Below are 16,021 nucleotides of genomic sequence, written 5' to 3'. Positions count from 1 at the left end.
AGATCCACAGACCCATGGGAAGTTAATGGCAAGCTTTCTCATATAATCACATTGATCCAAGACACAAACCAACACAGGCAACGCTGAGATGGCAGTGATTGGTAAACGGAAATTTTTCAAACCATTAGGCCAAAGGCCTCTCCCCCTACCCCCGTATTTAGTAACAGTGGCCAAATTTGATGACAGATCAGCAGCATCTGAACAAATCCAATGGAGCTTCATACCAGGATGTGGTCCTACAAATTTGGTCACATCCTGTTGAGTGGTCGTCAATAGCAATTGTTAACTGACTACGCATCATAAAAAGTACAAAGTCAAGTGAATGCAACAATTTAAAAGAAAATATTACAGTGATGTGAAAATAAAAGACTACAATGTTAAAATCTGCAAAGCAGAAAGTCTTCAAAACTGCGCCAGCAGCTATCAAGCTTACCACATATCATATGGCAAATACCTTATTCACTTGCATGCTTTACAAAGCATCAACATAAGCTGGAAAAAAATCATACTGGGCACACACTGCTTATGACTGTGAGACAAAAATTCAATTTTTTTTTAGTATGCTCAAAATTGTAAATTATAACATATTTTACTTTTTTTAAGTAACCAGAAATAATGTTAATTTCAATCATTGTAAACTGAAAAACAATGATTCCCTTCTGAGACCTTGAAATGGTAGAACAAAAATGGGAAGCTGCTGTGCACAGCCCCAGACCTTAAGTATATACACTTAACTTGGCATTAACAAGTGGGGGGAGTATCTGAGCTGCTCCCCTCCTCCCTTGAATCATAACCCGGACACTTCTAGGATCCCCACCATTATGATGCTGAATTGGCTCTGTAGTTAAGGCAATAGACTATTGAACTGAAGGTGTTGGGTTTGATTCCCATCATCTGATCACCCTAGACTAACAATCAAATATCTCAGGATTTTTTTAAGGTCAGTTCTTTAATTTTAGTAATTAATTACACAAGTGATTTTTTTCTTTTAATTTCTATTAAAAGCCAAAAATACAAAATATAGAATATATTTTAAATAATTTGTGAATAATGTCAATGAATATATGCAATGCCTTAAAATAATGCACAGTGACTTTGTCTGTGTGTGTGTGTGTGTGTGTGTGTGAGAGAGAGAGAGAGAGAGAGAGAGAGAGAGAGAGAGCATACAAATAACGTTTCCAGCACTTCAATATAGCAAAACTAGCTTATGTCAAAATCTATATAAATGAACACATCAGACTATTCAAATATTCAAGGATTTCACAATTTAATGAAGTTGACAGCAATAATTTTCTGCAAATAAATTTATAAACTTAAAGACTGAGGATCCTGATGGTTAGATGCATGAAATGCATGTATAAATTCATTATTCTGACCCAATTTGCTTGAAATTTTCACTATCAATTAAAAATACCATATGCATATAATGCCAAAATTGTGAAAAGAATAGTACAAGTTTTACAGAATGTATCAGGTTAATGAGAAAGCAAGGCTGTGTTATTTCTGACAATTATTTCTCTGACATAAAATGAAACTTTAAAAGTCTCTCACCTGGTTCTCTTTTCTGACAATGTGACCACCTGAGTTAAATAGTCAAATAATTCGCCTTGTTTGCATCTGCAAAGACAGACAAGAAAACATGATTACATGTAGATATGGTTAGAACTGGAGGTTGGGGGGGGGGGAGGAGAGGTAAAATATATTGTCATAGGACTATTTTGAAAGTTTGATAATGTGCCCAATTACAAAATGGATGGATTAACTGACAGTGTTCAGTTCAATTTGAGTTAGAATGTAAAATGAATCTGTCCATTTTGTACTTTGGTATTCTATTGAACCATCATAGAAGTTACATGAGATATTCCTAACGTTAACATTATCATGGGGGCCCAGAGTGGCCGAGTGGTCTAAAGCGCTCTCCGTTACGGATCACTGCCATCTCACCTGTCTGCGTGGGTTCGAGTTTCTGATTCAGCTAATGTGGGTATGTGAGAAAGCTTGCCAGTAGCTTCTCATGGGTTGGTGGTTCTTTCCAGGGTTTTCCCCGGGTTCTTCCTCCACCATTAATACTGGCCGCCATGCATAGCCTATCGTGTGCTGAAAAATGGCGTTAAACCCTACAACAACAAGAACAACAACAACACTATCATGCTAAATACATGGATGCTGGAGTTGCATAACCAAACCAACCAAAACTATTCTGGATGAGCTAAATTCACATCCGACTTTTTCACTCAATACTGCTTGTCCATCAATACAGTCCAATCATTCAAAATGGCTACGGAAGGTAAGGCTGTGTTAAACCAGTCCAATCATTCAAAATGGCTATGGCTGGTAAGGCTGTGTTAAACCACAGTCCAATCATTCAAAATGGCTATGGCTGGTAAGGCTGTGTTAAACCACAGTCCAATCATTCAAAATGGCTATGGCTGGTAAGGCTGTGTTAAACCACAGTCCAATCATTCAAAATAGCTATGGCTGGTAAGGCTGTGTTAAACCACAGTCCAATCATTCAAAATGGCTATGGCTGATAAGGCTGTGTTAAACCACATACACATGCAAGTTGTTAAAGATCAGATCAGCCACGGAATACTGCTGAACATATTGCTAAAATACCATTGCAACTGACCACAACTAAAAAGCCATGAAAAATATCCATGTCCAATAACTGTCAACATATGCACTAATGTGTTGTGGTCACAGCTGTCTGCAACAATTCAGCGTTTTATGATTAAGTAAGATTAGACCCCCAAACCACCAACATACTAGTACAGGTTTTGTGTGTTGATTTATCTGACTACTCAAAGACTATAAATATGTTGAATTAGATATGATATTACATGATAATTTACTTCCAAAAAAATTCAAAGAAGGAGAGAATCAAAATTAGGAAAATCAGGAATGACCAACGTTTTTAATGAACTATGAACTGATTATTATAATTGAATTATGGCAGGCGTACAAGGTTACAATTATATTAAAAGCAGCAGATCTTCAATTATTTTCATAATTTTTTGTTTAGTTCCCATACCTTTAGTTTCTTTTATTGTAATCATATCTTTTCAAGAATTTTACATGTGTTACCTTTACCTTTCATTTTGCATACCTCTTCCAGAATCTGAACAATCTTTTATATCCCGTGTTGTTTACACTGATTTAGGAGTTATAATATCAAATGCTGTTTACAATGATTTGGAAGTTAAAAGGTTTTTATGTGCAATTCTTCATTTTCATATTTTTCAAATTTTACTTTTTAGTTGGCATGATATACATGTTGCCATAATTGTGCTGATGTATGCATAACACTATCACATGCATACATCTTTATGGTATTTTAATAATTCTGTGTTAGTACAAAGTCTGTACTTTTTATTTAGCAGCAGATGTCTCATTCCCATAAATACACAATGTCTCCTCACTCACAAGTGTAGTTTAACTGTAATAACAAACTGATGTACTGTTGAATAATGTGCCACCATATCAGGGTTAATACTATCTGTTGGACAGATTAATCCTAACAAACTGCATAAACCTATCAGAGCATTATGTGACTGCAGATATAGGTCTGTGCAGTTTTGCAGTGGACTGGACTGGCAAGCAGGTATATACACCAACATGAACTACTCTTGTGGGTGACCTTAACAAGTTCTTTCACACAACAGATCTCAGCTAACTCCTAACCCAGTAATCTATGTCAGCCACTCCAGTTTCATCCAGGTCTCTGATTGGCTGAAATCTAGGTAAACTTGCTTCTGTTTACTGCAAATCATAACTGGTCTATGGATTGGAACATGCCTATACTGCTGTATGTATAATGACCCCCATTGGTACTGTTTATGTATTACTACCACCTGACTATTGTACAACCACACTTTGCCACCATCAACATCCATTGGCTTTTTCTATGATGACATTAATTTTCATATACATGTACCTGTAAGTTATTAAATCTTTTTGTTCAAGTTAAATAAAATGAAGTTTCATCAAAAAACTAAATAATATGACTAAAAATATTGCTTGTAGGTAAATGTTAACTATCAATGTTGAAATGCAAATGCTTTGTTACATACTATTCCAAGTCAATGTGTTCAGGTCACATTCAAGTGGCACATTATGACAGGGTCACTGTATTTGAACTTTCAAAAAGGAGGACACTCCAGATAGTCTGTGTAGTTTATAATTGATCTATATAGATTTGAGGACCTAAAATGAGGACATATCTGGTGGAAGAAAAGGATGTACAGCAACCTCACATTATAACATTGTGTAAATAGTCTAGAGCCATAAACACCACAGCCAAACTGTAACACCTACCTAGATATCAGCCAGTAAAAACCTGGGTTACAAGTACTAGGAAAGGTTACAAATGAATTGCATGACACAAGAGTTTTCTATTCTTTCACTCTTGTAATTGAAAATAAAAATTTCAAGGAAACTTCTAATGAATGGCATTTCTTGACATTACAGAAACTGAAGACTTGTCATAACCACGTTAGCATGAACTTAATACCAACATTTACTTTTAATGGTGATTTCAAATGTATGTGATTAATACACACATCAAATTCAATGACAATATTATCTACTTTAACTAGAAAGGACCCTCAGAATTAAGTTGGGAGGGGGGAAGGGATTTCTAACTATGCCACTGCATACACCTGGTCTAACATTATTCTATAGTAGCTTTCTTGTATGAAGCATTGAAAGACAAGCCACTAAGGTTGTACTTCACTATAATATTGTTCATGTGGACCTGACCCACTCTCCTGCCTTATAATGAAGTACATGATACATGTAATTTTACTGCCACTTAATAAAATGGGATCCATGATCAAACTTATACAGGAACTGTGTTGTAACGATGAGCTTTATACTGAGACTGCCTTATAATGAAGTACATGATACATGTAATTTTACTTTAACAAAATGGGATCCATGACCATCCTTGCCTTATACAGGAACTGTGTTATAATGATGAGCTTTATAGTGAGACTGCCTTATAATGAAGTACATGATACATGTAATTTAACTTTAATAAAATGGGATCCATGACCATCCTTACCTTATACAGGAACTGTGTTATAATGATGAGCTTTATAGTGAGACTGCCTTATAATGAAGTACATGATACATGTAATTTAACTTTAATAAAATGGGATCCATGACCATCCTTACCTTATACAGGAACTGTGTTATAATGATGAGCTTTATAGTGAGACTGCCTTATAATGAAGTACATGATACATGTAATTTAACTTTAATAAAATGGGATCCATGACCATCCTTGCCTTATACAGGAACTGTGTTATAATGATGAGCTTTATAGTGAGACTGCCTTGTAACAACTGAAGTACATGATGCAAATTTTACTACAACTTAATGAAATTGCATCCTGGACCATACCGTATCACAGGAATCATGTTTAAATGAAGTACTTTATAGTGACATAATTAAACAAATACATTCCCCAGGAGCCTCAGACTACAAAACAATGCCAGACAATCATTTTCCCAATGTAAAAGCCTGGTTGTGCAACCAAAAAATCCATTAAAGGGACTTAAACTCTACTGTCTGAAAAGAATTTCCTGGAATTTAAGAAAAGACCATTTCTTCTTTTGAAGAGCTGAATGCTGAAACCATCCCTGATATTCTTGAGTGACATGATTTTCAACTCAGCCATAGCTGCAGCCATATTGGACTGAAAGACTGAATGTCAGATCGGAATCATTTTCTTTGTGAACCTACTTGACTTAGATGTCCTCTAGTGAACAACCAATATCAATATGACTTTCTTTTCTGGATGAGTAGCAATAACATGAAATTCAAGGTGGATTCAATGTCAAGATGTTCAAGGTGGCTTCCAAGGTTACCATATTGGATGTCTGATCAGAATCATTCTTATTTAAGTTTGTTTGCTTTTTAAGGCTTAATGCCATTTTTTAGCACATGCTAGGCGATACTTAGCAGCCAGTTTATCTGTTGGAGGAAGAATGCAGGAAGAACCTGAACAAAATGGACTTTGTGCAGAACTGCTAAAAGCAGGAGAGAAAACCATGAAGATCCAGTGCCTTATGTCACTAGGAATGGAGTTCCATACTAGAGGACCAGAATATTGAAAGCTTTTACAATAATTCCTTTTTTGCTTTGATATAATGTAATCTTTAAGTCCATTAAGAGCATCTTGTAAGTTATTCTCAAGTTCAGTCTTGGCTTAATCCAACTATGTCTACATAAACATCTGTGGGAGAAATTAAATTACCTATCTTAAGGTTTAAGTCATTAATAGAATGAATAACAGAGGTCTGATGATAGAGCCCTGTCATACTCCACAATTAATATGCTTATCTTCAGAAAGGTGACCATATGGAGATACTGTACTTTCTGCACTCTATCAATCAAAAAGTAAACCAGTTTATGAAGTTTCATTACACTGAATGGATTTTCAATTTTTCAACTAAAATTTCATGACCTACAAGATCAAAAGCTTTACAAAAGTCAACCATAATAGTACTAACCATTTCTCCTATATCTAATCTTTCCAGCCATTTATCAATCATAGAAACAAATGCAGTTTTGTATGAGTGATATTGTCAAAAGCACTACTTTAATATAACTGGTGATGAAGTACCCTGGAAAATCTCAGTAGGAACTACCAACCCACAAGGAGCTACTAAAACAATTTCTCATATACCCACACTGACCATGCCTGGGATTCAAACCCACACAGACAAGTGAAATGACAGCAAATTGGTAAAGACAAGCAATTTAACTTATTAAACCCTTGAGATTTTTATCATTTTCACCAGAAAAATGAGTAGGAAACATATTTTGGAGGGTGCTTTTTGAATACATCCAAATAAATCTGCATCAAAGAGATTTCCATTTAGCCTGATGCTAGCAGATGGGTAAAAGCTGGAGTTCTTGTTTTGTTTATTTGGCTTATTGGATCCATCATTTTTGTGTCCTGGCCACTTTTTACTTCAAATTCCCAACTTATCCTACTTTTTGCAAAGGTTTGCCTGTCTGTGTGCAGTTCAGACATATCTACCTTAGATCTGAGGCCAAAAAGTCTAAAATTTGGAAACAAAATCCAATTCCAATAACGGTCTAATTTTTTTGAGTAAATAAATCGGGTTTAAAAAATGTTTTTCCCTCTGTATTTTGTATTGTGAGTAGAGAGTCCAGGTTATTTTGTATCCCTCTAGAGCCATGTCCGTCTACTTTTCTGTAATACCACCCATTTTGGTGTATCTTAAATGACCTTGATGCAGAGCTCGGACATAAGGTACAACCTCCTGATGCACAAACATGGGGCCAAGAGTTAATGATTTAACAAGGGTTTTGGAAGTCTCTTATAAATTGTTAAGGAATGGCAAACTGAGCAATTTATATGCAAAGAATATTCAAATTTGGTGACGTCACCAAACTTAATCCATTAACTCATTAACCTCTGGAGATTTTTGTCACTTTCGCCTCTGGGCTGCTTCTGAATAATAATAATAATAATAATAATGAGGATTTTGTATAGCGCCTAATCTTTAGAAGCTCTAAGCGCTTTACAAAAATTAGACAACACCTATAAGATAAAAAAAACATAATATTATTACAAAAACAAACACCATGAAATTAGAAAAACATTAAAAAATAAAAAACATGCTGAGAATATTTCAGGTAGGAAACATTATTAGGTCTTGAAGTTTGTTCTTGCAGTCGAAATATGTGAGTTTTGAGAGCCCTCTTGAATGTGATCACTGTGTCTTTGTGTCTAAGTTTAGTGGGCATTCATTCCAAGTTGCTGGGCCCTGGTATGCAAAAGAACGCTGTCCATATGACCTTGTTTTCATAGTGGGAATAATGAGTATACAATTGTCAGAAGAGGAGCGTAAGTATCTTGCTGGTGTGTACACATGGGTGAGATCGGATAGGTATGTTGGACTAGACTCCGACAGTGAAACATAGCACAGAGAAAAATTTTGTGTTTGATTCTGGATCAAATGGATAGCCAGTGTAGGGTACAGAGCAGCGGGGAGGTGTGCTCTGATTGTGGTACTCTAAGTATGATCCGAGCAGCTGAGTTTTGAACATTTTGAAGTTTCTGGAGTAAATATTGAGACGAACCAGACAGAATTGAGTTACAATAGTCCAGTCTTGAAAGTACTAATGAACAAACAAGTGTTTTAGTGGCATCAACTGAAAGACATTTGCGAATTGAGCTGATCCATCTCAGCTCAAGATATGCAGCCTTACATATGTTCATGACATGTTGGTGCAATGTGAGAGTACTGTTCAGAGTAACACCTAGGTTTCGTACTGATTTTGTGAATTTAATGTTGATGTTGCTGATATTTATTGTTTGAGGTAAAGGATGTGAATGAGAAAGTCTTTGTGTTGTGATCAGAATGGTCTCAGTTTTATCATCATTCATCTGCAGTTTGTTACATATCATCCATGATTTCACATCAGAAATTCACCTCTCTACACCTTGGATGGTAGCATCAACTTCAGTTGGGTGGCTAGATTTGTATATTTGGGTGTCATCAGCGTACAATTGGTGAGACACTGGATGATGATCTATGACACTTGAGAGCGACTGAGTGTAGAGAATGAAGAGATCAGGTCCAAGAACAGACCCCTGTGGAACACCACAACATAGATCAACTGGGCTGGAGTGTATTCTATTTGCAGATACAATTTGTGTCCTGTTGACCAAGTAGGACGTGAACCACAGTAAGGCTGTATCATCAATGCTAAATACATGCTGGAGACAGTGAAGTAATATATCATGGTCTATTGTGTCAAATGCTGAAGACAAATCAAGGTGGATGAGGACTGTAATCTTTCCGCTATCCAACGCAGAAAGAATGTCATTAACTACTTTTAGAAGAGTAGTTTCAGTACCGTGGCAAGGGCGATATGCAGATTGTACATTGCTAAAAATACTGTTTGAATTTAGATGAGATACAAACTGGGATAGAACAACCTTTTCTAAGATTTTTTATATGAATGGGAGATTAGAAACTGGGTGGTAGTTCTTTAAATCATTATGGTCCAGTGTTGGTTTCTTCAGCAGAGGCTTTACAATGGCAGTTTTGAAAAATGAATTCCCTGGATGAGAGAGAGGTATTAATAATATCAGTTAGTGAAGGCAATACTGGATCTAAGCACTCAAGCAGCAGTGATGTTGGAATTGGATCAAGTTCACAAGACTTTGGTGCACTCTTCATCAGGATTGTATGTACAAAATCCATAGAGACAGATTCAAATGTTGCTAATGTTTGCTGTTCAAATTCTGTATCCCAACTGTATGGTGATGACAAGTCAATTGAAATTGTGGTGTCAAGCTTATCTCTAATGGTTTGTACTTTGTCATGGAAGAAAACATGTCCGGAAGGTTGACTGGAGAGAAGGTAGTTGGAAGTGGTGTTGATTTGTTCCTTGACATTAGCTTCTTAGTAATCTCAAAAAGCTCTTTGCAGCTGGAACTTTCCATGATCTTAGTAGTGTAGTGGGCTGATTTTGAATACATCCAAATAAAACTGCATCCATTAGATTTCCGTTTAGCCTGATGCCTGGTTATGTTAGAAATGTTTTTCATGGGCTATTTTGCTTGCACATGTGCAGAAGGGTAAAAGTTGGAGTTCTTTTGTTTTCTTTGCTTATTGGACCCATCATTTTCATGTCCTAGCCACTTCTTACTTGAAATCCCCAATTTATCCTACTTTTTGCAAAGTTTCGCCTGTCTGTGTGCAGTTCAGATTTTTCTGCCTTAGACCTGAGGCCAAAACGTCTAAAATCCTGACAAAAAATCCAAATCAGACATGTGAATTTTTGGTGTAAAAAAAACAGGTCTCAAAAAACATGTTTTTCCCTTTGTATTTTGTAATGCAAGTAAAGTCCAGATTATATTGCACCCTTGTAGAGCTACGTCTGTGAACTCTTCTGTAATAACATCCATTTTGATGTATATTAAATGACCTTGACGCATCAGAGCTTGGAAGTAGGGTACTACCTCCTGATGCCCAAACATGGTACCAAAGGTGAATGAGTTAAACCACTCTTCCATCCAGGGCCCCCATGTGCTACTGTGCTTTACCAACAGAAGGAAACCTCTGTTCAACCAATTCATAGTTTTTAATGGAAAAAGTTACTGGTTTCATATAAAACTGATACACTTTAAATAGACATGTACTTACAATTCAAACACCAAGAAGATGAAGGTGGGAGTTTCAAATGAGTCATGGAAACCAACTGTAAAAGAAGTCAAAGGGTAGTCATTAAATTTCATATTCACTGATTTTGAAAATGCAAGTATAATACACCTCTTACATGTTTTTCTTTCTTCTCTCTATCCAAAATAAACTTTCCTTCTTTTCTTCTCCAACTTAATAAACATGAGTACTGTGAATGGTTCCATTAAAGTCATGTTTTATAGTCCATTATAGTTCTGTTTTATAGTCCATTATGTAGGCACTAGTAAGGTTTGGTAGGCTCTTGAGATCAATTATCGAGTCTCAATGACTTTGACTTTGGTCACAGTACAAGTCCTTAAATACACTTTATGTGCAGAAACTATTATTTTCTTATCAGATTTAGCACAACTTTGGCTTCTGACCTTTACATTCCTAGAAATTTATGCTAAGTCACTACTTTAACTACAAGCCATCAACAAAGTTTTGTCAAAGTACTTATTCTAAAACAAAAATTGTTCTGGCAAACCAACCGACCTTTGACCCCAAAATAAATGGGCCTCTTTAATACTATAAACTTTTTTATCAACATGCATCATCTTAAATTAAAGTTATTATCCAAAAGCTGGTTCCCTCTGGTCATGACCTCTGTCTTTTTAACCACAAAAATTAACAGGCCTCTATCTTACACAACATTTATATCATCCACAAATTATGGTAAAAGTACATGGTTCAAAACTAATATTTTGCACAGAAACAACTATTTCTTTCAGCCTGTTATTGGTCCAGTGACCCCAAGATCAATAGGTTTCTTCTGGTGTCCAAGTGCAGGATATCCACAAAATTTGGTCACATCTATGGTATAGAACTAACATTACTGTGAAGAATTTTTCTACTTTTTAAGTCAGTGACTTTAACCTGTGAACTTTGACCCCCAAATCTATATGATATCTGTGGTGTAGAACTAATGTTGTTTTGCTAAAGAAAGTTTTCTTCTTTCAGACAAAGGAGTTTCAACAGAAGATGTTAGTCAGCAATATTTATATAAATATATATTTGTTTGTATATTTAGTAGTATATTGTGCCTGCAGATCAGAGCCTATTTTGTTTGTTCTACTGATTACTCATACCGTAACAAACTGCAGTTTGTTTGCAGTTCGACTCATTCAGTACAAACAAGACACTCATGACAACCCCATTTTCCATTCTAGAAGGAGCAACAGCAAGATTTTCAAGATCGCTGCCTCGGTGGCCATTAATGCTAACATGCTGACTAAAATCTGTAAATGTGTATGTGCTTTACAATAAATGAAATGATGCTAATTAATCGAAGTGATTAGAAACTCAACCTTTCCCCCATCTACTTGCTAGGCTTGCTAAACAACTGACCAACATTATAATGAGCATGCCATAACTTGTTCAAGTTGAAACCGTTTCATTCACTGAATATTTTTTTATCTCCCATGGTGATAGGATTCAGTCTAACTACACACTGCACTGACCACAATGAACATACAGATCTGGGTCTTTGCTGCTTGTTAGGAGTAATCAGAAGAACAAACAAAATAACGTTGATCTTCAGGCACAATATACTACCAAAGATAAGGATCTTTGCTGTTTAACTTGACTTGCAAGTGTTGTACCTTTGTGGGGTGGCAACAACTACATTGGGGAATTTGCTTGTAGAACAAACAAACAAATATCTAGGTTACATATTTATTTAATTCAAATTCAAAAGCTCTCTCCAACAATATCTGCCTCTGTATATATATCAGCCTAGTGGACTTCACAGGAGACATCCTGATATCATATTTCTATAAATGGCTTTATTGTTTCTGGTACACAGATCTGTTCTTTCCTACATTAAACTAAACTAAACATTTGATATCTCACTAATGAGTTGTCTAGAAGTTGATTTGAAAACATAAAAATGATTATATCTGATCAGACTCACACTCTCTTTCAACCTCTTCCTCAAAATATAAATGTTAAATAAATGTATTTTAGGTGTTGTTGTTGTTGTGGGGTTTAACGCCATTTTTCAGCATACGATAGGCTATACATGGGCATTTTTCAGCACACAATAGGCTATACATGGTGGCCAGTATTAATGGTGGAGGAAGAACCCAGGAAAACCTAGGAAAGAACCACTGACCCATGAGAAGCTGCTGGCAAGCTTTCTCACGTACCGACATTGTCTGAATCCGAGACTTGAACCAGCTCTGACAGAGGTGAGATGGCAGTGATCCGTAATGGAGAGCGCTTTAGACCACTTGGCCACTCGGGGCCCCGTATTTTAAGTGTAAGGGTTGGTAAAGATTATCAGAGTTCAAGTATAAAATATATATTTCTTTAAAATCTGTGTAAGATACTCTTGCTAATTAGAGAAACTTAATCTACTATCTTGTCTCTAATATCATCAACATTTTCAAAATCTAAAACTAATTGCAAGTCCTGTAAATAATCATTTAATTAATTTGCATAAACACAAATGCCTGTTCTCACTTACATAGACCATAGAGCTAGACCTGTTAAACCAAATGATTAATGTCCATAAGATCATGGGGTCAGTGTACTGTAAAGATTCTACTTGTATTGTTTTGGAAGATGTGGATTCTATTTAACATGACTATGTACAAGACTAGAAAATTGGAAAACAGTTAAATCATATAAAAGTCCCTACTACACAAGCATATATATATATATATATATATATATATATATATATATATATATATATATATATATATATATATATGGTAATATGTACAATGTACATGATGAAATGACCAATAAACTTAAGCACAGCTTACAAAACTTGCAATACTTTTAAACATTAGCCATCGAATATTCTGCAAACAAGCACATTATTCAAAAGCAAATAATGTAGTGTAAAGAAATATTTGTCAGCACTATCAGTAAATTCCCCTCATGTGTAATGCTGCATAATGTGCACAACCGCTAGCATCTACTTTATCCAATTTATGTCCTATCTAATGTGAAAATTTTACAAAGTTAAGAAAAGAATCAACAGAGAAAACCTAATAAACAGTCCCATTACAGACAGATTTAATTTATATGGGCAGTTCTCATGTCAACTATAACCACATGCCGGTTTGTGTACATATTTTCTGATTTTGTTTATGACTAAAGACAGTAAACTAAAACTGCCCTGTTTACACATATAAACGTTGCTGCCTTCGTGGCCGTATATGAGGTCACGTCATAATCATTTTTATTCAGGTCCATCAAGATGTCATATAGTCTTCTGGTGGAAACCCCATGTCAATAGGATTTTCCATTTAGGAGTAGCAGTAAGAATATTTTCAAGATGGCTTTCACAGTGGCCATACTGTATGTCTGAACAGGGCCATTTTCATTTAGTATCTACCAGACATCGCTAGAAATCATTTACTAAAAGCTAAATGAGCATCCATTCAGGTGGAATAGTGACAACAAGAATCTGAAGATGGTTAACAATGTATGTGTCATAAGGGCATAAAACTTACTAATATATGGGTGACCACTACACATGCGCAGAATGTTCATTTCTCTGAATGTGTCCCTCTTTGTCTGTTCTGCTAAATAATTCTCCTGTTTCTCCCCACTAATGTCAATAATCTTTACTGCATATTCCTTGCCCGTTTCTTTCTCTGTACATCGTCTCACAACACTGCTTACACCTCTGAAACAAACAAAACAAGCCATGAACCATCAAAATGTTTGTTAGGAGATGAAAATACCTGAAGGAAGATCTTCCTCTGCCAGAAGCTGTTATTTCAGTGGACTTTGCTAAAAACTACAGCTTCATCGTCCAAGATGTCATGCAAAGTAATCATTGGGACAACTCGCAAGCATTATTCTACCCATATTCTCAATGGATGGTAAACATGGTATAAGACTGGGTATCAGGGTTGAAATAAATGAATATACAAGTAATGGTGTGATGCCTGACCTAATAAATCTAATAATAAATAATGAAATAATAAAAAATGTTCCAGCAATATAGCTCACCCTCCATCCTGTAATACGCCACAAATGGGTGGAGTGTGGCTTGCGATTTGTCCCAGTGATGGCCTTGAGCAAGATGTTCCTTCATTATATTGATGTAGCTGGACTGAGCTCTGGCACTAAAATCGTGCTGACGGAAACCATCATACACATCAGAGGCTCTAAGTCTTGTTTGTGTATAATGTGTATATTTTGTAATCATTTCATTAATATATATGCAATTTGATATTAATTATGCATGCCAGTGATTAAATGAAAAATAACTTAATAATATGCAAATAATTTGCTTCTAACGGCAATACATACAAGTAGGCAGATTTGCAGTTCTGTACTATCTCAAGCTTGAAATATGTAGGTACAAGCAAAATGAATTAAGGGTAAAGAAATATGTATCTTGATGACATTAAAAAAAACAACTGATTATGCAAGGAAATGTCCTCATGGTCAAACAAACTGTTATCCGGACAAAATTTGCACATTTTGTGATGTTGTCTCAAGTCTGAACTTGAGGTACATCTTGAAATTAGCTTGATGAGATTTGTTGCAATCCTCTTTAGTTATAGTTTTCATACAAAGGCATATTTTGTGTCTGTGATGTGACCAGGTGCTACCTTAAAATATGAAGAGAAACAAATCTGTAATGAACAACCAACTAACTTTAGGGGTGTATAAATATATGAGATATTGAAAATCTGAACTCAGCTATCACATGAATTTGCAAGTGAGAAGAAAAAAACTGAGCAACCCCTCCTCACTCCAAATAGCTATAACTTCACCCATAATTTGATTACTGTACTCAAATTTACATAGATGTATACCTGGAAAAAATTCAATGATTTTGGAGATGGGAAGATTTTGGGGCAATTTTGGTATGGAATGACTCTTTAAGGATCAAAGACTAGTTAACTGCAGGACCCAAGTTCAATACATGATGCATGACATCAAACAATCACATCCACTTGGCCATCTATTTTTACGATACCTGTAGATTTTGGCATTAGAGCTATACAGTCAAAAAAAACTAATGGATATCACCTAATGAACAAGGCTATGACAGCGGACAAGAATAATGTATTCGTATGCAATGGCACTAACAGTGCTTTGGCTTAACAATAACATGAGCGTATGCCATCACATTAATAGCATTTTAAACAGCTAATTGGAGCAATATTTAAGTTATCATCTAAACAAGAACATTCTTCAAAGACAAACCAAGATGGGCCCAACATAGCTTACTTAAGTGACACCTGACAAATGCCTGAATTTGACAAAGCAATCTAGGTCAGTAGTAAGGCTTAGTTATCTTCTCTCCTGTAAACATTTACCAAAGAGGTAACTGTTGAAACAAAACATTCATGTGGTACATCTGGTGTAAGCTAATTCAGATGCCAGACAGCTTGTTCAGTTGCATTATCCATTTCTTTATTAATTATATGCCACAGAAGAAGAAAAAAACAAGATCACAATAAACTAAATAAATTCTGCCTAACTTCACAGATTTATTCAACAAAGGCTTGTCTTACTGAATCCTGTAGTGAGAGATAAAAGATGTACAGCAATTAAAACAAAAGCAATCTGATTGTCTTCTCTCCAAGGCCTTTCACCATAGAGGTCCTGATGTGCTATTACTCTAGCCTACAACATTTTGTAGCCAAATGATGTAGAAAAATGGCGTTAAACCCTACAACAACAACCAAATGATGTAGAAAAATGGCGTTGAACCCTACAACAACAACCAAATGATGTAGAAAAATGGCATTAAACCCTACAACAACAACCAAATGATGTACAATGCGGAAGTGCCAAAACATCTGAACATTCCC

At 35.6% G+C, this 16,021-nt stretch overlaps 1 protein-coding gene across 5 annotated transcripts in view; it reads right to left on the bottom strand.

The window, feature by feature from the left end:
* LOC149775729 (phosphorylase b kinase gamma catalytic chain, skeletal muscle/heart isoform-like) overlaps positions 1-16,021 on the bottom strand; it is a 108,366-nt gene that overhangs the window by 32,475 nt on the left and 59,870 nt on the right. For all 5 annotated transcript variants that reach the window (XM_089943965.1, XM_089943966.1, XM_089943968.1 and 2 more), the window contains 3 exons: positions 13,697-13,872; positions 10,194-10,248; positions 1,552-1,617 (listed from right to left, as the gene is read on the bottom strand). In XM_089943965.1, the coding sequence (XP_089800091.1) occupies positions 1,552-1,617; positions 10,194-10,248; positions 13,697-13,872 (297 nt within the window). The remainder of the gene's footprint in view (positions 1-1,551; positions 1,618-10,193; positions 10,249-13,696; positions 13,873-16,021) is intronic.

This window comes from Sinohyriopsis cumingii, chromosome 19, assembly GCF_028554795.1.
Source record: "Sinohyriopsis cumingii isolate HCF-2022 chromosome 19, ASM2855479v2, whole genome shotgun sequence".
NCBI lineage: Eukaryota > Metazoa > Mollusca > Bivalvia > Unionida > Unionidae > Sinohyriopsis > Sinohyriopsis cumingii.
The sequence above is the reverse complement of the archived record's forward strand: the minus strand, read 5'-3'. Positions and strand labels throughout refer to the sequence as shown.